Genomic DNA, 26,807 nt, shown 5'->3' with positions numbered 1-26,807 from the left:
AAATGGAGTCTTGCTGGGTCCGGGTGGTGGATCGGGCCCTGGTGGATGATGTTCTCCCACAAGGGCAGCTCGACTGGATCTTCTACTGCCAAGGCTCCCAGAAGGGAAAACCAGCTTCTCCTCGGCCAGTATGGCACTATCAATATCACTCTTGCGTGGTCCTCGCGTATCTTTCTGAGCACTGCCGGTATGAGGGCCAGTGGTGGGAACGCATAAGAGAGGGATTCTCCCCAAGTCTGACTCAGGGCGTCTACACCCTCTGGATGGTCCATCGGATTTAGGGAGTAGAATCTGGGAACCTTCGAGTTCTTCCGGCTTGCGAAGAGATCTATACTGGGGTTCCCCCAGCGCTGACAAAGCTGGTCGAAGATCTCTACGTTCAATTCCCACTCTGTCGGGTGGATCTGTTGCCTGCTCAGGTAGTCTGCCACTTCGTTTTGGGAACCCTCTAGATGTACAGCGGTCACGGATCGAACTGTCCGTTCTGCCCACGTGAATATCTTTTCCGCCAGTGCCTGTAGTGGTTGATGTCTGGTTCCTCCTTGGTGTTTCAGGAATGCCACTGTCGTTGTATTGTCGGATAAAATGCGGACATGACGACTCTTTAGTACCGACCGGTTTCTCCGCAACGCTTCCCAGACCGCGAAGAGTTCCTTGAAATTGGAGGATCTGGCCTTGATGCTTGCTGGCCACTTCCCCTGGAAGATCTTCCCTTCTATGTGGGCTCCCCATCCCCACGCACTTGCGTCTGTGGTGACTACCACGTATGGAGAGGTTGTCCAATGCACGCCCACCTGAAGATTCCTGGCCTGTAACCACCAGCGAAGGGACTCCTTTACTCGTCCTGAGAGCCTTAGGGGTTTGTCTAGCGACGCCTGACTCCTGTCCCACCTCGCGAGAATCTCTCTTTGTAACAACCGCGAGTGGAATTGGGCCCAACGGACACACTGGATGCAGGCCGTCATGAGGCCCAGGACCTCCATTGCTTCCCTTATGGAGCATTGACGCCTCAACAGGCCTCTGGTTCTGGCCTGAATGGACTTCTGCTTCTGCTCGGGTAGCCAGGATATTCTGTCGGCTGAGTCTAGGAGGACTCCCAGGAATACCTTTCTGGTGTCTGGTGTGAGGTCCGACTTCTCCCAGTTGATCACCCAGCCCAGGAACTCCATCACAGTAGTTGTTCGGATCCTGTCTCGGATGAGCGCTTCTTTGGATCTTGCCACCAGTAAGAAGTCGTCCAGGTACGGCACAATCACAATACCCTGATCTCTCAGGTAGGCCACCACCTCTACCACCAGCTTTGTAAAGATCCTGGGAGCTGAGGCCAGCCCGAATGGAAGACCCTGGAACTGGAAATGGCAGGTCCGGGCTGGTGAACTGATCGCGAACCTTAGTAGGCCTTGGGATGAGGGATGAATAGGAACCTGATAGTATGCCTTTTTTAGGTCTAGGGTGCACATAACTGCGTCCCTGTCTATCAGAGGAATTGCGGATCGGATTGATTCCATCCGGAACCTCCTGTATCTGACCCAAGCATTTAGTGGCTTCAGGTTTATGATGGTGCGGGCCTCGCCGGATTTCTTTGTGATTGCAAACAGGGAAGAGTAGTGCCCTTTCCCTCTTTCTGACGGTGAAACTGGTATTATGACCCCTGAGTCTAACATGTCCTGAAGATCCGACCACATTGCGGAGTCCTCCTGGACGACAGTGGGGGCAATATATCTGTCGGGGGGAGGAGAAGAGAGCTCTATCCTGTAACCTTCTCTGATGGTTCTGAGGACCCACTGATTGTTGGTGACTCGTGACCAGTTTGCTGCAAAGTGGCGAAGTCTCCCCCCAATGCCTATGGCGTCATTGTCTCCTCGATCTAGATGTCGATGCAAATGGGGGACCTCTGTTCCTCCCACTTTGGCTGAAGGAGCCTTTGTAGGAGCTTCTATTAGACCTCGCCCGGCCCCTAAACTCTGACTGTCCTCTGAAGAAGGAGCCTCTCCGAAAGGACTGGGACCGCCTGGGCTTTTCTTCCGGGAATCCCTTATTCTTATCGGACACCAGCTCAAGGATATTATCCAGGGCTGGACCAAACACCCTCAGACCCGAGAAAGGGATGGCACATAACTTGGCCTTAGAAGGGTTATCCCCCGACCAGGATCTAAGCCAGACTGCTCTCCGGGCCGCATTAGAGAGGGAGCTGTTTCTGGCCGCAAACCTAACTGATTCCGCCGACGTATCCGACAGGAACGCCGTGGCTGATTTCAAGAGAGGAAGAGATGCTAGTATCTCTGACCTCGGGGTCTTGTTGGTTAGGTGTTCCTCCAACTGCCCCAACCACAGGAACATAGACCTGGCCACCGAGGTGGCTGCTATGTTGGCTCTAATCAGGGCCGCCGACGTCTCCCATGCTCTTTTTAACAAGACGTCCGCCTTTCTATCCATCGGGTCTCGAAGACCGGATGAGTCCTCGGCTGGGATAGCCGACTTCTTAGTAACCTTGGCGACCGGGACGTCGATCTTAGGGACTTCTTCCCACGCCCGAGTTTCCTCGGGATCAAAGGGCAGTCTATTTTTAAAGTTTCGGGAGAGTGTCAACCGACGCTCTGCTTCTTTCCACTCCTCCCGGATCATTGCTTTGATGTGCTCGCTCACAGGGAACACCACCTGTTTGCGGGACACCAGTCCTCCAAACATTAAGTCCTGTCTGGACTGTGGCTTAGGGACTTCTTCCATCTGCATGGTATTTCTGACAGTGTGTACCAGCTCGTCCGTATCCTCCAGTCTGAATAGGTACTTTCTGTTCTGCTCCTGACTATCCCCCAGGATCTCGCCTTCTTCCTCCTGATCTGAGTCCCGGAAATCGGATTCCTCGCTAGGGCTCGCCTCTGATACTGGGACTGGTTCCCACCTCGGACGCTTGCGACCTGGCCCAGGGCTGGGGGATCGACGCCGGGATGTAGAGGCCTGAATCTCTTCCCTTATCAGCGACCTCATTTCGGAAAGTAGAGATGGCTGTTCCTCGCCTATGACCCTGGAGGTACAGGGACCGCATAGGGTCTTGCTATAGGTGTCTGGCAGCTTTACTCTGCACACCGGACATCTGACTGATTTGGCGGTGGCTTTCGCCGGGTCCTTCCCCGAGGGGGACTCAGCCGGGGTTCCCTTTTCCTGATAACATAAGGGGCACCTCATCAGATCTGGGCTGTGGGGACGGGTGGGGAGGGTGGTCTGCGCTATGCGCACTTACCCCTCCACCAGATGCAGTGTTGCCTTCCATCCCCTGGCGTCCGATGCAGTCACACAGCCTGGAACAACCTGTGACGACTCTGGAGAACGCTTTGGTCCAGGAGCGCGCGCGCCCTGGATTTGAAACCGGCGTCTGACGTCACCGGATGTGACGCTGGTAAGCCGCGCCTCCACTTCCTGCCAGGCATCTGCGCGCGACCGCGCTCGGCGCGTGCAGGGAGCCATTCCTGCTATGGCGCTCCGGCCTCCACTGCCCAGCCGTCGGCGTCGTCCTGCCGCCCACTTCTGTCGGTGCCCGCACGGCCAGCCGCCTGCGGGGAGCCGACCCGTCCTGGAGCCGAGAGCCCCCCCACCGGGAGGAACGGATCCCTCCAGGAGCGCCGTCCTGCTCCTGGCCTTTGGAGCCGAGGGACTCCCCACCGGGAAGTTTCGGCCCCGGGACCTCTTGACAGGGGAAGGATTGGACCGGCCGCACGATCCCCTGGGTCCCTCCGGTAAGCTCTCGCGTGTCCCTCCGTGCAGGGACAGGAAAAAACACTGAGGGAAAGGGGGGTGGGACATGGCCTTTTAACCTCTCGTGTGCTTTCCTGTCCCTGTAAGGAGGAGGAGGACGTCCTCCATAGTGCTGTCAGGTGGACGTCCTGGAAAATGGAAATTTGGTGAAAATTTTGAAAGTTTCGCAATTTTCAAGTTTTGAATTTTTATTCTGTTAAACCAGACAGCTATGTGACACAAAATAGTTAATAAATAACATTTCCCACATGTTTACTTTATATGAGCACAATTTTGGAAACAAATTTTTTTTTTTAGTTAGGAAGTTATAACAGTTAAAAGTTGACCAGCGATTTCTCATTTTTACAACAAAATTTACAAAACCATTTTTTTAGGGACCGACCACCTGACATTTGAAGTCACTTTGAGGGGTCTATATGGCAGAAAATACCCAAAAGTGACACCATTCTAAAAACTGCACCCCTCAAGCTACTCAGAACTACATTCAAGAAGATTAACAACCCTTCAGGTGCTTCACAGGAACTAAAGCAACTTGGAAGGAAAAAATGGACATTAATTTTTCGAACAAAAATTTTCTTTTACCATCAATTTTTTCATTTTCACATGGGCAACAGGATAAAATGGTTCCTAAAATTTGTTGGGCAATTTCTCCTAAGTACACCGATACCACATATGTGGTCATAAACCACTGTTTGGGCGCACGGCAGGGCTCAGAAGGGAAGGAGCGCCATTTGGCTTTTTGAATGGAAAATATGCTGAATATTTAGCGGTTGCCATATCGCGTTTGGAGAGCCCCTGTGTGCCTAAAAATTGGAGCTCCCCCACAAGTGACCCCATTTTGGAAACTAGACCCTCGAAGGAACTTATCTAGATGTGTGGTGAGCACTTTGAACCCCCAAGTGCTTCACAGAAGTTTATAACGCAGAGCAGTAAAAATAATCGTTTTTTTCCTCAAAAATGATTTTTTAAGCCCGCTAATTTTTTATTTTCCCAAGGGTAACAGGATAAATTGGAACCCAAAAGTTGTTGTCCAGTTTGTCCTGAGTACGCTGGTACACCATATGTGGGGAGGAACCACTGTTTGGGCGCACGGAAGGCTCAGATGGGAAGGACCGTCATTTGACTTTTTCAATGGAAAATTAGCTCCAATCGTTAGCGGACACCATGTCTTGTTTGGAGAGCCCGTGTGCCTAAACTTTGGAGCTCCCCCACAAATGACCCCATTTTGGAAACAGGATAAATTAGACCCCAAAACTTGTCCAGTTTGTCCCGAGTACGCTGGTACCCCATATGGGGGGGGGGGGGAACCACTGTTTGGGCACACGTTGGGGCTCAAAAGGGAATTAGTGACTTTTTGAAATGCCGACTTGATAGAATGGTCTGTGGGCGTCATGTTACATTTGCAGAGCCCCTGATGTACCTAAACAGTGGAAACCCCCCACAAGTGACCCCTTTTTGCAAACTAGACCACCCAAGGAATTAAATCTAGATGTGTGGTGAGCACTTTGAACCCCCAAGTGCTTCACAGAAGTTTATAACGCAGAGCCGTGAAAATAAAATCACTTTTCCACAAAAATAAAAAATTGGTGGCTAAAAAATTTTTCTCAAGGGTAACAGGAGAAGTTAGACCCCCAAAGTAGTTGTGCAATTTTTCCTGAGTACACTCATACCCCAAATGTGGGGGTAAACCACTGTTTGGGCACACGTCGGGGCTCGGAATGGAGGGACTACTGTTTGACTTTTTGAACGCAAAAATAGCTGGAATAAATGGTGGCGCCATGTCGCGCTTGGAGACCCTGTGATGTGCCTAAATAGTGGAAACCCCTCAATTCTAACTCCAACCCTAACCCCAACACACCCCTAACACTAATCCCAACTCTAACCTTAACCCCAACCCTAACGGAAAAATAAAAATATTTTATTTTATTATTTGTCCCTACATATGGGGCAGTGATTTACTTTTTTTTTTATTTTGATCACTGAGAGTTTATCAGTGGAGGGAAGGGGGGGGGGGGGACAGATTATGACGGCGGCTGCTGATCGGTGCCGTCAGCCAATCTGAGCAGTCAGTCATGGGGGGGGGGGGGGGCTGATCGGTGTCTCTAGCCATGGCAGATGCTATTGCAGCATCGGCCATGGCTGGATTGTAATATTTCACCAAATTTCATTGGTGAAATGTTACAATCGCTCTGATTGGCTGTTAAAAGTGAAACAGCCAATCAGAGAGATCGTAGGCACGTGGGGGCTAAGCCACGCCCCCTGGGGTTAACTATGAAGGCTCCTCTGTGTGCGGGTCGGGTCACCTTTCAGTGACCCCGGTCACCCGACCCGCAGGGGCGCAATCAATTCATGACGCCACATAGGCGTCATGGGTCGTATTGGCACAACTTTTCATGACGGCTATGTGGCATCAAAGGTTGGGAAGGGGTTAAAAAGACCATCTCACAGACAGCAGCAATGAGGCTGTACACAAAACCTAATACAAATCTGTATTAAGGACTTGCCCCTCAAGTAAAGCCACGTCCTCAAAAGTAGAGTTTCCAGGTTTAATAGAGTTTCTCAGAAAATAAGCCCTAGAATGATTTTACAAGATTTTTGGAGTAGGATTGAAATATAAACCCTACTCTAAAAATAAACCCTAGTTGCAGTAAGGGTTGGTGGTGGTGGGGAAAATGGACAATTACCAGAGCCCCCACTCTTAAGTGCCCCAGCATTTCTATTCTGAGGTTAAGACTGCTAAAGTACATCACAGTCATGGAACCAAAGTTCCTTTAACTGTGGGAGTGTAGAGGACCTCCAGAGGAAACAGGGTGGTGTGGAGGGCCAACATTAGGGGGAAGAGATGGCAAGCTGGATATTTTTTTTCTGTCTATTAGGGTCCCCAATATTTCTATTCCGATGTTAAGACTGCTTAAGGATCTTAGGTGACCACACAGACATATGACCATGATGTCAAAACAGGATTTTTGGGTTGCTTACCGTAAAATCTGTTTCTCGGAGCCTTCATTGGGGGACACAGACCATGGGTGTACGCTGCTGCCACTAGGAGGCTGACACTATGCACAAAAAAAGGTTAGCTCCTCCTCCGCAGTGTACACCCCACTGACCGGCAGGGAACTCCTCAGTTAGTGAGAAAGCAGTAGGAGAAGTAACAGAATAGAGTGAAAACAGAACAAACAACTCAACTGTAACCAACCAAAGTAAGAACAGGAGTTGTAGAACATGGGAGGGTGCTGTGTCCCCCAATGAAGGCTCCGAGAAACAGATTTTACGGTAAGCAACCCAAAAATCCTGTTTTCTCGTTTGCCTTATTGGGGACACAGAGACCATGGGACGTCCCAAAGCAGTCCCTGGGGTGGGAAAAAACTTCCATCAGGCCAGTGGACTCACCACCGCTGCCTGCAGAATCCTTCTACCTAGGCTGGCGTCTGCCGAAGCGTAGGTGTGGACTTTGTAGAATTTTCACAAACGTGTGAACCGATGACCAGGATGCAGCTTTGCAAAGCTGCAGCGCGGAGGCTCTGTGGCGTACCGCCCAGGAAGCACCCACTGCCCGGGTAGAGTGCGCTCGATGCTTAACCCGGAAGGCCTCCAAAATTGCCGATCTGATCCAGCGAGCAATAGTAGCTTTGGAAGCCGGGTGACCTTTCCGCGCCCCATCTGGAATGACGAAGAGAGAGTGTCTTCCGCAAAGGGGTCGTCCTAGCTAGGTAGACCTTCATCGCCCTGACCAAGTCCAGCTTGTTCAAGGACCGCTCCCGAGGATGAGCTAGACCCGGACAAAATGACAGGAGAACAATGTCCTCATTCAGGTGGAAAGCTGACACCACCTTAGGAAGGAAAGAGGGCGGAGACCGCAGAACTACCTTGTCCTGGTAGAGTACCAAGACAGGAGAGCGGCAAGAGAGGGCCGCCAATTCCGACACGCGCCGGATGGAGGTGATGGTTACTAGGAAGGCTACTTTCCATGAAAGGAGAGATAGGGAAACTTCCCTGAGAGGTTCAAAGGGAGGACCTTGCAGAACCTTGAGAACCAAATTAAGATCCCAAGGATCTACGGGCGCTCGGTACAGAGGAGCCGCATGAGCCACACCTTGAAGGAAGGTTTTGACCTGAGGACGGGAGGCCAACGTCTTCTGAAATAAAACGGACAGCGCCGAAACTTGACCTTTTAAAGAGCTGAGGGCAAGGCCTGCATCAAGCCCTGCCTGAAGAAACGCCAGGACAGAAGGGAGCGAAAAACGCATGGGCGGAATGTCGTTGGCCTCGCACCAAGTGAAATAGGCCTTCCAAGTACGGTAATAAATTTTGGAAGACGATGACTTTCTGGCCCGGATCATGGTCTGAATAACTCGATCCGAAAAGCCTGATCGTTTCAAAACCTCGGTCTCAACAGCCACGCCGTTAAATTGAGAGGCCGAGAATTGGGGTGGCAAATCGAACCTTGAGACAGCAGATCTGCCCTGTCTGGAAGCTTCCGTCAGCGAGAAGGTTAACGGCGTCCGCGAACCAAGACCTTTTGGGCCAATTTGGGGCGATGAGGATGACTGGAATTCCTTCCGCCTTGATTTCCTTCAACAACCTGGGAAGAAGAGGCAGGGGAGGGAACAGGTAGGGGAGCTCGAACTGCGACCAAGGAATGGCCAGAGCGTCGGCGCCCACTGCGAGGGGATCTCGAGCCCTGGATACAAACTGTGGGACTTTCCTGTTGAGGAGAGAAGCTAGCAGATCTACGTCCGCGGTTCCCCAACGACGGCAAAGCTGAAGAAATACCTCCGGATGTAGGGACCACTCTCCCGCCGCAAGACCCTCGCGGCTGAGAAAATCGCCGGTCCAGATGTCCACGCCGGGAACGTGCACCGCGGATATAGCTGGGACTGAAACCTCTGCCCAATTTAGAATCTTGGACACCTCTGCCAGGGCTGAGACACTCCGTGTCCCCCCCTTGGCGGTTGACATATGCCACCGCTGTGGCATTGTCTGTCTGAATCTGGATAGTAAGGCCCCTGAGAAGTCTCTCCCAGTGAACGAGAGACAGATAAATCGCTCGTATCTCGAGAACGTTGATCGGCAGGGCTGACTCCTGCGTTGACCACCGACCCTAAACAGTGTGTTCGCGGAACACTGCTCCACAGCCGAGATGCTGGCAAACGGCGTCACAAGCTGCCAGTGAATGGGGAGGAAAGACCGTCCTAGGGAGATGAGTGGAGACGTCAGCCACCAATTGAGGGACTGCTTGACCCGGTATGAAAGACGAACTGGGCGGTCCAGAGAAAAAACAGACCTGTTCCACCGAGACAGGATGGCGTGTTGGAGAGGTCTGGTGTGAAATTGGGCAAAGGGAACCGCCTCTGTCGCTGCCTCCATCTTTCCTAGGACTTTCATTATTGTCCGGAGAGATGGAAGTCGTAAGATCTGTAGCGATCGTACATCCCGCTGCAGGGAGCAAATCTTTTCTTGTGGGAGAAAAACCCTTGATCGACGAGTGTCGAACAATAGACCCAGAAACACAAGACATTGTGTCGGAACCAGGCAGGACTTTTTTTTTTTTGTTGATGAGCCACCCGAAATTGGACAGGGTGTCGAGGACGATGGTAATACTTTGGTGAGCTTGATGAAAGGACGGAGCTGTGATCAGAATGTCATCGAGGTACGGAAAAAGAACAAGACCTCTGATTCTCAACAAGGCCATCAACGCCGCCATGATCTTTGTAAACACTCTGGGTGCGGAGGCGAGACCGAACGGTAGTGCAACAAACTGGTAATGTTCCTGGCAAATCGCAAAACGCAGGAATTTCTGAGGGCCGGAGAATATGGGAACGTGTAGATAGGCATCTTGGATGTCTATTGAACACATGAACTCCTGCGTTTCCATGGAAGCGATTACTGACCGAAGAGACTCCATTCGGAAATGACGCAGTCGGACTCTCTTGTTGAGTAACTTGAGGTCCAAGATGGGGCGAACTGTACCGCCTTTTTTCGGTACCACGAACAGGTTTGAATAAAACCCTGTGAAACGTTCTGATTCGGGAACGGGCACTATCACTCCGGAATTGAGGAGATAGGCGATGGACGCAAAGAACCCCGGAACTAAGGCGGGATCTTTTGGAGGTCAGGACTCGAAGAAACGATCCCGGGGATGAGAAACGAACTCTATCGTGTATCCTGATGATACAACCTCCCTGACCCAAGCGTCCTCTACTGAGGCAAGTCAGACGTCTCTGAAGAAAGGGAGTCGACCTCCTAATTGGGAAGGACCCTCGAGAGTTCGTTGATAGTCATGCTGATGTGGACCGTCCAGATCTGGATCTGGAGGATCTGCCCTGGGAGTTGTGAGATCGCCAGGAGGGAATGGGTCTGAAGGACACCTTTTCTCTATCCTGGCGTGCCTGCGGTCTCTGTTGGTTAGAGAAGTTGTCTGCCGCATTGAAGCGGCGGAAAGTCCGAAAGGGCTGAAACTGACGTCTTAACGGAGGTCTGCGAGGCTTGGACTGAGGGAGGAGGGAACTCGTGCCTCCAGCGGCGTCCTTAATAATCTGGTCCAGCTGGGATCCGAAGAGACACGCTCCCTGAAAAGGCAGATTGGTAAGGGACCTTTTTTGAAGCCAAATCCGCCTGCCAAGCCTTGAGCCAAATTGAACGTCGGATTGCTACCACGTTGCTTGACGTCTGAACTGCGCAAGACGCGGCATCCAAGGAGGCAGAGAGCAGATAATCCCATGCATGAGAGATCTGGTTGGCCAGTTTGGCCAATTGCTCTGGTTGGGCTTTAACTAGGATGCCCTTGCGGAGTTCCTCTGCCCAAGTGGCTCTGGCCTTCGCTACCCAAGATGAAGCGAAGGCTGGGCTTAGCACTGCTGTAGCCGCTTCGAATGTTGACTTTGCTAAAGATTCTATAATTCTAACATTAGAATCCTTTAGTGACGCCACCACACCTGAAATCGGGAGGACCGTGTTGTCAGAAAGTCTGGACACGGGTGCGTCTACCGAGGGGGAAGCGGACCAGTTGTCGGTGAGCTCCTTGGCAAACGGGTACAGCACGCCGAGACGCTACCCTCTTTGAGAGCGCCTGGTTGGATTTTCTCTTTCCCTGGTAAGGATCCTGCCAAACTCGGATCGGAAAGCGAAGACCCTGGAAGGTGTTTCTGCCCGTCTGAATGAAACCTCCTGTTCTGAGGATTTCGCAGGGGAGTCTGAGATTTCGAAGGCGTGTTTAATCGCAGCAATGAGGTTCTGTACCGTAACCTTCACGTCCGCGTCCTGGTCCGAATCCAGCATTAAGATCTCTTCGGATGACACATCCGAAAGCGCTTCACCTGACTTGGGTGAGGAGGCACGGGAGGGCGACTGCTGGGAAGGACTATGTGGGGATGTGAGGCCAGGAGAGGATCCCGGCCGGAGGTCCTGTCTGGACCTTTTGCGGCTTCTGCTGGCTGGCTCAAATGGAGCATCATGTGACCTGCTGGACCCTGCAGAAGTGTCCAGGGGCAACCTATCAAGGACGGCTACTAGGGACTGAGACACCCTGGTGAGGTCTGCCACAGATTGAGGAGACGAGGCCCAACCAGTAATGGGGGGTTCGCTTCCACATGGCGCAATAGATGGCTCCTGGACGGATTCTTGCTGAATGGGGTTGCTGCAGTCCAGGCAGAGGGGAGTAGGCTGTCCTGCTGCCGGAAGGTTGGGGGTCAAAAAGGCAGAGGAGGGTGTCAGTCTGCAGATGCAGAGATACTCACGGTCCGGTGTCCCTAGGGAACGTGCCACACGACTTGTCGGAAGATGTAGGGCAGCGGAGAGCGGTATCCGGCTGACAGGCTGCGGAGAGCGGTGTCCGGCTGACAGGCTGCGAAGATGGCGGCGGCCTGAGAGGAGCAGGAGGAACGTGCGCTTTCAGAGGAAGAAGGGCGGAGCTAGCCGCCGAAGCTGAAGGAAGGCACAGCCCGCTGGCCAAGAACAGGCTAGGATCAAAGAGAGCGGTGGGCAGGCCTAGAACGGGCGGGAGAGAAGCCCGCTTAGGAGAAGGGGGCGGGGGGCGTGGCCGCGACGCCGAAGAAGGCCCGAAATGAAGCCGGGGCCTAAATTAATAGCGGCGGCCGCCTGTCAGCGAGGGGCGGCGCGGAGGTCCCGCAGCGCTGCCGCGGCAACCGTTCTGCAGAACGCCGCTGATATCTGCTGCGCCAAGGACTAAAGGCGGGGGAAAACGCGGGGCAAGACCCCTACTGATGCCAGGGCCAGGAGTAATTGCGGCAGCCGCAGTGGCCGCTTTGAACAATATTGGAGCCGCCGAGATGCCCATCTAGGGATGAGGAGGACGCGACTCGGCCCCCATACTTACCTCCGTCTTGTATTCAATAAAGGTACCTCATTATCCCACGCTGTCTGATCTGTCTCTTGTTGTGGCCGCGTCTCATCCAAACCGACAGGCTCTGGTGGGCGAGTGGGTGGGAGACGGGGAGCGAGGACCATCTGGATCGCTGGCACGCACCCGTGCTGAGCTCTTGGTCCCGCTGTGGAGAGCTATGAGGATACGGGGTGGCAGTACACGCCGTACTCAAAGCCTCCTTGTGGGAGTACAGTTGTGACTATTCACACTGTATCCCTCCAGAACCTGAAAGGGAACGACGCACATCGAGGTAGATAAGGGTCTAATGAAAGACCCGTGTCCACCTCCTACTGACACTAAGCTAAACTGAGGGGTTCCCTGCCGGTCAGTGGGGTGTACACTGCGGAGGAGGAGCTAACCTTTTTTTGTGCATAGTGTCAGCCTCCTAGTGGCAGCAGCGTACACCCATGGTCTCTGTGTCCCCCAATAAGGCGAACGAGAAAGGTCTTTTAACTGCAGGAGTCCAAAGGAATTTAAGATGAGATAAGCTGGTATGTACCATATTAGTAGTGGGTGTATGTACAGTGTGATGAAATGATTATATCTGAATACATGTTGATATTTTTATAAATGTGGATTATTGTTTAAGGTAAAAAATAAAAATAAAAAAAAGCCCTAATCCCTCTTTTGGAGCAAATATAAGACCCTGTTTAATTTATGGGCAAACGTAGTGGTAAAAAAAAAACAAAAAAAAAAAAACACGTAATGTAGGAGACAAGAATCCGATGGTGAGAAGAGGGTGAAGAGTCAGTAGGCAGCCTCCATGAATGGCTAAAAAGGGGATTTTTGGCACTTACCGTAAAATCTCTTTCTTGGAGCCTTCATTGGGGGACACAGGTTACCATGGGTGTATGCTGATGTCGCTAGGAGGCTGACACTATGCAAATAAGAAAAAGTTAGCTCCTCCCCAGCAGTATACACCTACCGACAGGCCCAAATTACCTCAGTTGGTGATAAAGGAGTATAAGGAGCTACTATAAGAAACTGTAAGAACTCAACCTATTTACCAACCAAACAAGGCACATTAGCCAACACGGTACAACATTAAAGAAGGGTGCTGTGTCCCCCAATGAAGGCTCTAAGAAAGATTTTACGGTAAGTACCAAAAATCCCCCTTTTTTTCTTGCTTCATTGGGGGGACACAGGTTACCATGAATGTCCAAAAGCAGTCCCCAGGGTGGGAAAGAAATGCTGACAGAAGGGAACTTAGGTCGGCCGGTGTAAGACCGCCTGCAGTATCTTCCTGCCTAAGCCTGCATCAGCAGTAGCGTGAGTATCTACCTTGTAGAACCTCACGAGGTATGGATTGACGACCAGGTAGCGGCCTTGCAAAGCCGAAGCCTGGTGACGAACGGCCCAGGAAGCTCTTACAGCCCTGGTTGAGTGAGCCTTCACTCTCGGAGGAGGCTGTTTGTTCTGGATGCGGTATGCCTCCAGAACCGCTGAACGAATCCAACGAGCAATGGTGGATTTGGAGGCTGGGAACCCCTTCCGATGACCATCCGAGACGACAAACAGGGAGTCGGACTGACGGAAGGGAGCAGTCCTAGCAAAGTAGATTCGAATTGCTCTGACCAAGTCCAACTTGTGCAGGGATCTCTCCAAGGGATGAGTTGGAGAGGGACACAGAGAGGGCAGTACGATGTCCTCATTGATGTGAAAGGAAGAGACCACCTTAGGCAGAAAGGCCGGAAGCGGTCTGTGCACTACCTCATCCTGGTGCAAAACCAGGAAAGGGGAATGGCAAGACAATGCTGGCAACTCCGAGACCCTCCGAATAGAAGTGATAGCAACTAGGAAGGCGACCTTCCACGAGAGAAGGGAAAGAGAAGTGTCCTGAATCGGCTTGAAAGGCGCACGCTGAAGAGCGCTTAAAACAAGATTCAAATCCAAAGGATCGACAGGAGACTGGTAAGGAGGCGCTATGTGAGCGACGCCCTGAAGAAAAGTCTTCACCTGGGGAAAAGAAGCCAGATCTCTTTGGAAGAGGATAGCTAGAGCGGACACCTGACCCTTTAAAGGTACTGAGGGAGAGGCCGAAGTCGAGACCCGTCTGCAGAAAACCCAGAACGGAGGGAAGAGAAAAAAAGTCATAGGAAAAACACTGTTGTCCTCACACCATCAGAAAAAGGCTTTCCAACATCTGTGATAGATGCAAGATGACGCCGGCTTCCTTGCCTTAATCATGGTCTGAATGACCTTGTGAGAAAAACCTGCGCCTCTCATGACCGCGGCCTCAACGGCCATGCCATTAAATTCAGAGACCGAGAATTCAGATGGAAGAGGGGCCCCTGCGATAAAAGATCCAGACTGTCTGGAAGCCTCCAGGGGACGTCCGAGAGCATGTTTACTAGCTCCGCATGCCAGGCCCTTCGTGGCCAATCTGGAGCTACTAACAGAACAGGAACCCCTTCTGCCTTTATCTTTTTCACGATTCTTGGGATCAGGGGAAGAGGTGGGAATAGATAAGGCATGTGAAACTGGGACCATGGGAATACCAGAGCGTCGCAGCCGATGGCCATCGGATCCCGAGAGCTGGCTACGTACTGGGGAACCTTGTGGTTTGCTCAAGATGCTATCAGGTCGACATCCAGAACGCCCCACCTCAGACAAATTTGGTGAAAGACGTCGGGGTTGAGAGCCCACTCGCCTGACACGAGCCCTTGACGGCTCAGGAAATCGGCTACTCAGTTGTCCACTCCTGGAATGTGTACGGCTGATATAGCGGGAACACGTTTCTCCGCCCAACGCAGAATCTTTGCCACCTCCAGCATGGTCTGCCTGCTGCGCGTTCCGCCTTGGTGGTTTATGTAGGCCACGACCGTGGCGTTGTCCGACTGGATGCGGACCGGCTTCCCCACGAGGATGGGCTGCCAGCGGATCAAGGAAATCTTTCTTGCCCTCATCTCCAAGAGAGTGATTGGTAGGAGAGCTTCCTGAGCATCCCAGCGGCCCTGCGCCGTGAGGTGGAGAAAAACCACTCCCCAACCCAGGAGACTGGCATCGGTGGTGATGACCTGCCATCGAATGGGAAGGAAGGATCTCGCGCGTAGGACCGAGGTGGGAAGCGTCCACCAGGTTAGGGATTGCCTCACCTTGAGAGGCAGAAGCACTGGGCGGTCCAGGGAGAATGTCGTCTTGTCCCAAGCAGACAGAAGGGCCAGCTGGAGGGCAGGAGTGAAACTGGGCATACAGCACTGCTTCGAAGGAAGCAATCATCTTCCCTAGCACTCTCATGCAGAGCCGAATAGGAAGAGGGACCGGGCGCTTTAGGGCTTTGATCTCCTGTCGGAGGGAAGAAATTTTCTGATTTGGAAGGAAGATTCGAGATTGGCTGGTGTCAAATTCTATGCCCAGAGTTGGGATCAGGGTTGACTTCTCTTTGTTGACTATCCAGCTGCAGCAATGCAGCGTGTCCAGTGATCTGGAGGCTGTGATTGCAGTCTCGGTGAGATGGACCCTTGATCAGGAGATCGTCGAGATAAGGAATTATAAGAATCCCCTTTGAACGAAGGATGGCCAAGACTCTGGGGGTGGACGCCAGACCGAATGGGAGAGCTGTGAACTGGTAATGGCACTCCTGTATGGCAAATCTGAGGAACTTGTGATGCTGCACACAAACAGGAACGTGCAAGTAAGTGTCCTGAATGTCCACAGAGCAAAGGTATTCCCTCGGATCCATGGAGGCGATCACCGAGCGCAAGGACTCCATTTGAAAATGGCGAACCTGAAGGTGACGATTCAACTGCTTGAGCTCCAAGATAGGTCGAAGGGAGCAGTCTTTTTTTTTTTTTTTTGGGACCACGAACAGGTTTGAGTAAAACCCGGAAAGCCGTTCGTGCCAAGGAATGGCTACGATCACTCCTGAATTTCAGAGAGACGAGACAGCGTGGGAAAGCCCTGGGGCATGAGAGGGCTATTTTGGTGGACGAGAAAGGAAGAAACGTCCTTTTGGGGTGAAGAAAATTCTATTTTGTAGCCTGATGTGACAACCTCCCTGACCCAGGTGTCGACCGCCGCCAACCAAGTTTCCTTGAAAAGAAGCAGCCTGCCTCCCACCCTGGAAAGATTCCCAGGTGGGGGTGACCCGTCATTCAGCGGAAAATCTGTGGCCAGGAGAACCGGAGGTCTTAGAGGGGTGGCTGCTAGGCCTCCAGCGAGGGGCAGGTTTGAAGGAAGGTTTCCTTCTTTCTCCCTGAGCAGAGGGACGGTCCTGTTGAGATTATCCACCTGAGGAAGAGAAAGGTCGAAAGGGCTGAAAAGACTGAGGGCCCTTTCTGTTGAAGGTGCGTCTTGGCCTGGATTGGGGCAGAGAAGTACTTTTGCCTCCGGTGGCATCCGAAATGATCTGGTCTTGCTTGGCCCCAATCCGGGACTGCCGGATCTGCGTTCCACGCCTTCAACCAAAGGATGCGGCGAATAGCAATAATGTTGCTGTTAGCTCTTGCTGAGCAAGCAGCAGCATCCAGGGAGGCGTTTAACAAATATTTACCAGCATGGGCAATTTAATCTGCTAAATCTGCTAGCTCCTCTGTGGGAGCTGCTGCCACAATGCCTCGGAGTATCTTGGCCCAGGCAGATACTGCTTTCTCCACCCATGAGGAGGCAAAGTTAGGGCAAAAGGAAGCGCCTGATGCCTCAAAGGCTGATTTGGCTAAGGCCTCAATCTGCCTGTCCGTAGCGTCCTTGAGAGATGCCGCATTGGGAATGGACAGGACTGTTTGAGATGCTAAGCGTGAAACCGGCGGGTCCACCTTAGGAGATTCTGACCAATTGCTGACGAGGTCAGGACTAAAAGGGGTAAAGGATGTCCAGATGTTTTCTTCCCGGGAAGCGTTTTCCGGAATTTTCCCAGTGTCTAGAGGTAGTGATGTCGAACTCGTGATTGGGAAAAAGCTTGGATGGACATTTTACCCGTTTGAAAGAAACGGGTTGGTCTTGAGCAGTAGCCTTTTCCTCCTTAATTTCGAGCGTTTGTACAAAAGGCGAAATAAGGCCATCTACCATGTCCTGCGTTATAGAGGTGTGATCTGCGTCAGAGTCAGACTCTGACAGAGAGGCTACGTCTGACCCAACATCCGCCTCCGAGGAAGGGGAACGGGCAGAGAGGGGCACCCTTCGTGCTGCCGAATCTGAGGAAGAGCTAGACAGAGTCCGCTTCCTAGTCCTTTCTCCTGATCTGTTCCTGGGAAGGTCATGGTCAGGTGCGTGCGAATCACCGTGAGAGGTGTTCGGAGCACTGGTGGCAGCAGAGACATGCGGCATACGTTCCAGGACCTGTACCAGAGACTGTTAAATTTTGGTGAGGTCTGAAACAGATTGAGACATGGCAACGGTCAGACCTGAAACCGACTGGGACATGGCAACGGCCCACTCAGGAGGCGTTAGAGGAGTCCTGAGGCGCCGACATGGTGGAAGGACTGCAGGACGAGCAGAAAGGGGACAGCTGGCCTGAAGCCCACTTTCTCTTACAGCGGGCACAAGCGTAGTGAACTACCGAAGGGATATAGCCAGAGGCCCCTGCAGAAATGGGCATAGGTAGAGTCTCGGTGAATACTGCAGCAGAACGCTATGGAGGTGATACTGCTGAGAGGGAGTTACAGACGGTCAAGGTAAGAAAAAAGAAAGCCTACCAGACCCCCAGCGATGCAGTAGCGCAGGTAACAGAGTCCCTCGCCGGAACACAGATGAGGAGGCTGGTATCTGAGGTCCCAGAGAGAAAAGGACACTGCAGGAGCACAAGATGGAGGCTGTGCACTCTGAGCCACGAGAAGAGCAGGATGGAGGGCGGGGTTAACAACCTAGGCCCTCTAGTAATTGGCCAGACAGGCCGAGAGCGCCAAAAAGGGGGCATGTCCAGCGGGGAAATCGAAAGCGGCATCATGATAGGCTGGCCCGTCTGTGGGGGCGCGGCCAGCGTGCTATGAAAGTAAAGGGAGAGTCGGACATAGGAACAGGCAGGGGGGCGTGTCCAGCGCTGGATAATGAAAGGAAAGCGCTGGCCAGGAGGCGTGTCCGAGCAGGGGAGAAGGGGCCGTTGATCGTGGGAGAGTCGGAGGGGGTGTGGCCTAACCAGAGAACAGCCCGGAGGAAGCAGGGTGTAAGAAGAAGTATAAAAAAAAAAAAAAAAAAAAAAAAAAACACAACAGGGCAGAACAATGCGCCATTACAGGATGGGAGAAGAGGACGTCATCGCATGAAGAAGGGAGGCGCTGGACGGGACGGCAACACCCATCGGACCAGACCGCCCACCTCGGTGAGTATAATATAACGTGTTTTTCTTCTCTTTCAGGTTACATCGGAGGCTTATCTACCGCAATACAGAATGCTGTAGATAAGCCCCCGATGTCTATGCCGGCACCTAATAGGGGGGAGGGGGGGGGGGAGGAGGAGAGAAGGGTGACAGATTCCCTTTAAGAACAAGGGGGAATGCCGCCACCGGTGACCACCGTCTTCCTCTCAGCCCTCTCCGAGGAGAGGGGTATAGGCAAGGACTGGCCACCGAGTCGCCCTGAAACACCCTTACGGGGAACAGGGGACAAAGTCCTGCCAGCGGGCCCGAGAGTAGGCGATGGGGTGACACCACACTGCTCTCTCGGTCGCTTAAATGTGGGAAAACAGGGTGAGCATCCTGCACCCCGTTACCCGACGAGCTGTATCTGGAAAAATAAAGGTGATAGGATTAATAACACACAAAACCTGTAAAGGAAAAATACTGCGGATCTAGTGTTAGATCCAGGTCCGCCTCCTTCAGAAACTAAGCAAAAACTGAGGTAATTTGGGCCTGTCGGTAGGTGTATACTGCTGGGGAGGAGCTAACTTTTTCTTATTTGCATAGTGTCAGCCTCCTAGCGACAGCAGCATACACCCATGGTAACCTGTGTCCCCCAATGAAGCGAGAAAGAAATTTGAATTACCCTTTAAGTCAGAGTAAAGAGAAAACTGCAGCCAGTAGGCTCATACTTTGGAGGACTTTGTTTAACGGATTGTTGCAGGTCCACTTTAGGAACAGTGTTTATACATCTAGACTTATCTGAACGTCAAATTTCTGAAACAATGGATATGCAATCAGATCCCATATACACAAGAAGTGTAAAAAAACATGCCAAGAACTCACCTCCACGGTTATGGCAGCCCTCTGACTGCGGTGTCCTACGAGATCAATTTTCTCATACTCTCGTCTCATGTACTTCTTAGAAACATCATACATCCAGTTGGGACAGGTTGCAGAGAAAAGAAGAGTCTGTGGATTCTCATTTGGATCTTCAAAATACAAAAGAAAAAAAAAACAAAACATTTTACTGAACACAATTCTAGTACCGTACCCTTCTGCTTAGATTAAGCTTCGTGTGCTCCACTATATAACTTATAAATGTATTGCAGCAGACTGCCAAGCTACAATTTTGTTGCCTGAGCTCAAAATATTCAATTATTTTCACCTACCAGATTTATAGCGGACAGTTAGGATTTCTTCAACTTGTTCAGAAAAGCCCATGTCAAACATCATGTCGACCTCATCTAACACCACATGTTTCAGAACAGTGAGATCCAGCTTGAAGTTCTGGATAAGATCTCTAATACGACCTGGTGTGCCAACCAAAATATCAATCCCGGTTTTTATGGAAAATGCTGTAAGAAAGAAGAGGAAACATTACTTCAGTGTTTAATATTGTTAGATTTTTGCTCATTTAATAACACAAAGCAGGTATGTATTGTGACCTTTAAAAGGGAGTGTAGATAGTGATCAATATATGTACATTTTTCGGACATGACCCTCCAAGAATTTTGCATTATGAACCAGCAACCATCCAAATAGGAACTGAAATTGAACATATCAATGCTCATTCTTAGCAGGACACAATCTTACCTTGCTGCTGGTATGGCGTTCCTCCATAGAAACAACACGTCTTCAGCTTTTTAGAGATGCTGCGAATTTCATTTGTTATCTGAATAGCAAGTTCTCTTGTAGGTGTAAGAATAAGCACCTGTAAAACAAGGCATTTATGTTAACAAATTTTTTCTATTATCAGATTCAATCTATTGAAAAAAATGTGGGAATTTAATTCAACGAAAATTCTTATCGTCAATCACACACATACACTTGCATAAACACAAGGGTCTGAGAGTAGGCATGTCAAGGGTCTGAGAGTTGGCATGTCTCCTCTAGTAAGACTATAATAAAGAGAGATGGATGCATGAATGTGAAATTCACTATTAGCATCACCCTAATTCTTTTAAATGTATTTAAATCATTTTTCCCCATAGAGACTCTTCTCTAAGTGTATTATATTAATTGTATCTAGAAAATGGGGTGAAGGATCGACATCCCTTATTTTAATACACTAACCGATCCATGATTGAACAAGCAGAATTGCTAGTAGACTAATATAATTCTTCATATACAAAGCATCCAAACTATTCCTTGCTGCATGCGAGAGCAGATCCATACAAGACAAGAGTCTTACCCGAGGTGGTCGTCCTTGCATTAATGGGTTCTTATCTTGGATTAGTCTCTCAATCACAGGGATTGCAAAGGACAAGGTTTTGCCTGTACCAGTGCGAGCCTGGACTACGACATCCTTACCACTGTAAGCTGTATGGAAGGTTTTGGACTGGATAGGAAACAGGTAAGTGACCCCTTTAGCTGAAAAACAAAAATTGAATGCGATGACTACAGCCGTTTTCACCATTAACTTGCTGATACTCAATATTAACCAAATAAGGATGGCAGTCTCACAGCTTCAGTGTTACATACAAATTTTGAGTAAGAAAGCACAAACTGAAAAAAATAACTATTTAACAGCCCATGTTGTACATTTCTGTCATGGGTTGATTAACTATGCCAACAGCTCAGTAGCCTAGTCTGCTTTATACCAGGTAAATTCTGACAGAGTCACAAAGCCACCATCTGCCTGTAAATGCAGTGACCAGAGCTTGCTTCGATCACAGCTGATTAACCATTTAAAAGCAGCTACCAATTTCTGACAGCAGTATTTAATTGTTGTCATTGCCGTGCACGCACGCACTGGCCTCCACAACATGTTTGCAGGGAACCAATGGTTTACCATGGCAGTTGGGCTGAGCTCCATTTGAGAACTATGATTGCACTACATTTTGTAGACTAAAATAAAATATAATTGGACAAACTGGGTATTTGTACCGACTTATAGAATCATATTAGCAAGTCAATTTTACTGCACAATGAATTCCACACCAAAAAAAAATGGTGGAAATGCAGTTTAATTTTTTTCCCCTTTTTTCAGTACATTATATAGTAAAAATAATTAGGTAATTCACAACTACTCGCCCTACTTATAGCAGTCATATTTATAAGCCTATGATTTTTTTTATTTTTTTCCAAGTGAACTGCTCATTGGAGAAACCTATAGGGATTAACATATTACTACTGTATTAGCTGGTACACTACAGTCTTGTGAACATAGCCAAGCCAAAAATCAAGTTTTACCTTTCAGATTTGTTATTGTTTCTTGACTAATAGGAAACTTAGAAAAGTCACCTTCTTTTTTCTCCAAGGCAGTCTCCTGCAAAAAATTCAATAATACATACGTATATAATGCATTCATAGATTTTGAATGGCACAATGAACAATTTTCCCTAAGAGTCTCACCTGTCGTGAGTGAAGTTTTTTTTTTTTTTTTTTTTTTTAAAGCCATGCTGGTACAGTGCCCGTAAATATATTATTGCAGCAGTTGCAATAATTTGCTGCAGCAGTGAATAATCATATCCACTGTTCCTTGATTGATGCCATATATACAGCGTGAATGTGCCGAGCAGCGCGCCAATCAAGAAACCGTCATGGGCATTACATCAGCGACTGCTCCAATCTTCTTCCTGCTACTTAAGATGTGGCTAAATGTCTGATCACTCAAACTGTTAGCGATCATTCAATCCTGAACAGCCTTTACTTACATAATTGCAGCAATCTAATGTACATCCATGTGATTTTTTTTATTTTTTAATAATCCCAGGCAACAGCCAATATAAAGGGTGTTCCCACAATCACCCCAATCAGGGCTGACAATCTTAAGGGAATGTCATGTCATAAGACTATTAACCTGCAGATTAATAGCGTTCTAAAGCTGTGCAGCCGCCAAACAAACTCCGACTGCCGTGAGGAAACTACCTTTACTCCTCTGACTCAGAGAAGCAGCCAGAACAACTTCAGTTACCGCACAGTACACAGTGAATGGCAGCTGTAAAACACTCTGGTACTGACTTACAGCCAGCTCAGCACTGTAAAGTGGGCCGTCAGTCAGTGCTGCAGTGTGGTAACAATCACTGTTCACCATGTACCGAGCGGTGACTGAAAGCTACAGGAGTTAGTTAATTTTCTCCCGGTAGCCAGATTTCAGTCCTGCGAATGCACTTTTAGGACGGTCTTAACCTACAGTTTAAATAGATATCTGCAGGTTAATAGTTTTTTTTTTTTTGGGGGGGACGACATGACATGTTTCCTTCAAAAACTTATCGTGAGTTTTTTTGACAGACAATACCTCATCGTCTGATTTGGATTCCTCCTTTTCTTCTGCTTCAAGGTCAATTTTCATTTTCTTTGCCTTCGGGGCACTGTCATTTGCAGTTTCCATTTTTCCATTCTCGATATTAGGAGTTTTCTTTGCTTTTGCTGGTTTACCACTCTAACACAAGAACATATTATGAGGGAAGAGAAAAAAAAAAAGTCAGTTTCAAATCCTACCTGCTGCAGGCAACAGAACAAACTGAGAAGGGTTAAATATGTAAGTTTCACATATGGAAAATCTAACGTGTATGTTTCAAAGAGATTCTAGGCCAAAGACCTTATTGCTGTTGATGCGGCAGCGGATTCACACGTAGATTAGGCCATAATCAATACAGCTTAAAGTGGCTTTTCCATGCAAGTAGATGACATGCCAACAATTTCAAAGCCTACATAAATATTTCTTTAGCTGCATATGAATGGGATATATAATAACTTGCTCACTTACACCAGTTGTGAGAAGTCAGGAACGAGCTGTAGAATCTACATTTACCGCAAGTCTTGACAGACTTAACAAGAACCCTCAATGTGTGAACACACTCCATCAGTAATGTCAAATTCAGGAACAGATTAAATATTATGGACAGTTACATAATCCGGATTTATTGTGTGGCCTATACGTATCCATTCGGTAACTTGGCGCTCTCCACGAGGATAAACTTTACCACTTAAACTACTTGTCAAAGCCTTTCAAACGGCTTAAAACCCGTGCCAGCCCATGCCTGGCTTCCGAACCCGAGTATTGACTTTTAGGATTTCTACATATAAGCGTCCCCCCTTCCTCTCTGAAGAGGCCATTTGTGCATTATGATTCTTGCAGTGCAATGTTACCTTTGTGCCATTAACCTGTGGCTCAGATTCTGCTGTGTTTTCTTCTTCTAAGTCTTCCTGCTCATATTTTTGCTTTTTCTTCTTTGATTTCTTTACTTTAGGAGCTTCAGTTTCTTCTTGCTCTTCATCAATTTGCTCAGCTGCTTCAGTAGAACTCTCTTTTTCAGCAAGTTTCTTCTTTTTCTTCAGTTTTGGTGTCTAAAGAAAAAATTAATGATTAGATTCAGATTTGCAGAAGTGAAAGGATGAGCAGAGACATAGTTGCTATACTGTTACCTGTTTGTTGTGATCACAATCTTCGGTCACCTGTCCGTTGATACTAGACACTTGCTCAAATTCAGGTTCTTCTGTGTCCCCATTCAGGATTTTTCTTTTTATCTTCTTGGGAGTGGGAGTTTCAGATATTTTCTGAAAAACAAATCACAAACAATGAGGGGGTCGCTAATACTGTGCAAGAATTTACAACGAAAATTTGGGTGCGACAAAAGGAGATGTTCAGTCACTGATAATTACCTGATAAATTTTTACAACATGTAAAATAATGTGTGATGAACTCAGTTTTATTTTCAGTGAGACACTCGTTACACCAATCAACATGGTGTAAAACAAGCAGTTTTGGTTTTCCAAGGAAACACAAATATTAACGTTTGATGAAGTGACAAATAAGTAAAAATAAGCAGCTCCCCCCATCACTAAGCTCTCTAAAAGGACAGGAAAAAGCACACAATTAAAGTCTAACTTAAAAATGGTAAAGGGTAAAGGCAGAGGGACGATGCTAGACTTGTTTTTATTATAAGCATATGGCATAAAGTAGAAGATATAACAAAACATTTTGTAGAGTTGCATCTGCAAAAGTGTGAGCCTTAAAAATGTAAAAAATATTTAACCCATATGTTAACCGCTCTAGATAGAATAGCTTTTTCCCCCCAGGGACAACAGGGTATGTGCATACGTTGTGGATTCGCTGCAGATCCGCAACGGATTTACAGTACAATGTTATTCTATGGGGAAAAAAAACCGCTGTGCATATGCTGCGGAGAAATCCGTGCGGAAAGTGGAAATGCAGTGTTTATTTCTGCAGCATGCCAATTCTTTGTGCGGATTCCGCATCGTTTTTACACCCATTCCATTATAGGAATCCGCAGATGCCCGCAGGCCAAATCCGCACTATATCTGCAGGAAATCAAACAAAAAATGCGCAGATTTTGACCTGCGGATTCTGCCAAACAGGGCTGTGGAGTCGGAGTCGTGGTCGGTGCTCATTTTGGTGGAGTCGGAGTTGGAGTCGGTATAAAATGGACCGACTCCTAAAATATATAATAAATTGGGTACAGTAGTTCAATGCAGGATGTGCTGAATATTTTTTCATAGGAGTTTGGGAAAGTTATGAAATGTTCTATAAATGGCTGTTCTATTCCTGATCTAAGGGTACATTCACGCACAGCGTTTTTCCTGTGTTTTTTGAGGATACGTTTTTCAGCTGCAAAAGCTGATCATCTTTTTAAAAAACTGCATCACCTGAAAGGTTTTTGAGCTCATAGATAATGTTACTCAATAGCAAAAGCAGATTAGAAATCTGCTCTATCCATATCGTATCTGTACCGAAAAGAAAGAAAACCGGGTAGTACACCAATATATATTCTGTTCTATCTAAATATCTTGATTATGGGATCATAAAAATGATTAAATGTCTGAGGTTCACATTGTACTACAATAAATTTTTCACTTAAATATAAGCAATATGTGTGGGAGTCGGAGTCGTGGAGTCGGAGTTGGTGTAAGGGAAATTGAGGAGTCGCAGGTTTGGCTTACCGACTCCACAGCCCTGCTGCCAAAGGTTGCGGAAAATTCCACAGCAATCCGCAACATGTGCACATACCCTTAAGAAAAAAAGTACAGTCATTTTGTAGGAGGGGTGGGAAGATTTTTTCATTCCCCATCTTTCAGTACATTGTAAAAAGGTAAAGTAAGTGCAGCCAGTCACAACTACAACTTCTCCCACAGAAGTCCTCATACCACGGCATTTATGTAAAAAGTGTAATTATTTATGTAAAAAAGAAGGAACAAAAAAACCAGGTCAAGAACAGGTTAAAGGAGCTTCAGTTTATTATTCCCAGGGAGCAGGCAGAGATATATATATATATATATATATATATATATATATACACACACACACACATATATACCATTGAATCTACAGCTCCTGATATCCCACTCAGTGCTAGTAACTGTGTTCAGCAAATCAGTACACTCAGCTGGAGGTGTATACAAGACAGTGCTGGAGAACTACAAGTCCCAGCAGGCACCTCCTAATAAAGGTCATGCTGGGAGCAGTAGGCCCATAGCAGCTGATGAGACCCAGCTTGCCCTCCGCTCTCCAGCCCTCCTGTGCCCCAGACGCCAGCTGGCACAGGTGTATTCATGGCGCAATCAGCTGATAGGGGCAGAACGACCACGACAAACCGCGCAGAGGCACCGCCCGCAGGTCACTCACCTTCTTCTTGCCGACTCTACTCTCCATTTGTTCGGTCTCAATAATTCCAGGCATTAAATATCGTCTCTAAAAGTCCCGCACCCAAGAGAGGGGGGAATGCGCAGCGGCCACGCTACAGGAGGAAGCGTGAAAAGGGAAGCGGAAATGACGTCATTCCCAGAGGTCTGCGCGGGCAGTGACGTGTCATGTGTGCGTCCAGTGTGTAGGCACGTGATCTGCACGGCGGAACGTGCTGGCTTATTTCGGAAGTGGAGTATGCTGTGTGGGGGATTGGAGGCGGCTAATACATCTGCACAGAGACATGTTGTACACGTTACGTCCTCATACACACCAGTGGCGCTGTCACACCACGTCTTTCTTTGGGGGGGTCAGTTTCCATCAGTAGCCCACCTGAGAGAGCGCATAAAAACGCACATATAATCGCTGGCTGTTCATATGTCAGTCTTTTTTAATATCTTTTAATTTCTTCAGCTTCCAATAGCCGCGAAGGGGTTAAAAGTGAAATATGGCAATTATCAATACACCCTCAATAAAGGAGTGGTTCTGCAGGTGGGGACCACAGACCACATCTCCGTACCAATGCTTTCTGGCTGATGTTTTGGTCACTTTTGAATGTTGGTTGTGCTTTCACACTCGTGGTAGCATGAGACGGACTCTACAACCCACACAAGTGGCTCAGGTAGTGCAGCTCATCCAGGATGGCACATCAATGCGAGCTGTGGCAAGAAGGTTTGCTGTGTCTGTCTGTTAGGAACGGCGGAACGCACTAAAAGTGCGTTCGCCGCTTGGGGTCCACCGTGCAGTAGGTG

General features: G+C 48.9%; 1 protein-coding gene across 1 annotated transcript in view; it reads right to left on the bottom strand.

Annotated features, from left to right (window-relative positions):
* Nucleotides 1–26,165, bottom strand: part of DDX21 (DExD-box helicase 21) — a 63,520-nt gene extending 37,355 nt beyond the window's left edge. The window contains exons 1-9 of the mRNA XM_073585882.1: nucleotides 25,999–26,165; nucleotides 23,781–23,912; nucleotides 23,505–23,702; nucleotides 22,651–22,794; nucleotides 21,603–21,678; nucleotides 20,602–20,780; nucleotides 20,004–20,121; nucleotides 19,580–19,765; nucleotides 19,254–19,399 (exon numbers count right to left, since the gene is read on the bottom strand). Of these exons, the coding sequence (XP_073441983.1) occupies nucleotides 19,254–19,399; nucleotides 19,580–19,765; nucleotides 20,004–20,121; nucleotides 20,602–20,780; nucleotides 21,603–21,678; nucleotides 22,651–22,794; nucleotides 23,505–23,702; nucleotides 23,781–23,912; nucleotides 25,999–26,052 (1,233 nt within the window). The 5' untranslated portion in view covers nucleotides 26,053–26,165. The remainder of the gene's footprint in view (nucleotides 1–19,253; nucleotides 19,400–19,579; nucleotides 19,766–20,003; nucleotides 20,122–20,601; nucleotides 20,781–21,602; nucleotides 21,679–22,650; nucleotides 22,795–23,504; nucleotides 23,703–23,780; nucleotides 23,913–25,998) is intronic.
* Between the last annotated feature and the right edge of the window lie 642 nt (nucleotides 26,166–26,807).

The sequence above is a fragment of the Dendrobates tinctorius genome, unplaced genomic scaffold, assembly GCF_039654945.1.
Source record: "Dendrobates tinctorius isolate UK_male_01 unplaced genomic scaffold, ASM3965494v1 ptg000089l, whole genome shotgun sequence".
Lineage (NCBI taxonomy): Eukaryota > Metazoa > Chordata > Amphibia > Anura > Dendrobatidae > Dendrobates > Dendrobates tinctorius.
This window is presented reverse-complemented; position numbering and strand designations above follow the sequence as displayed.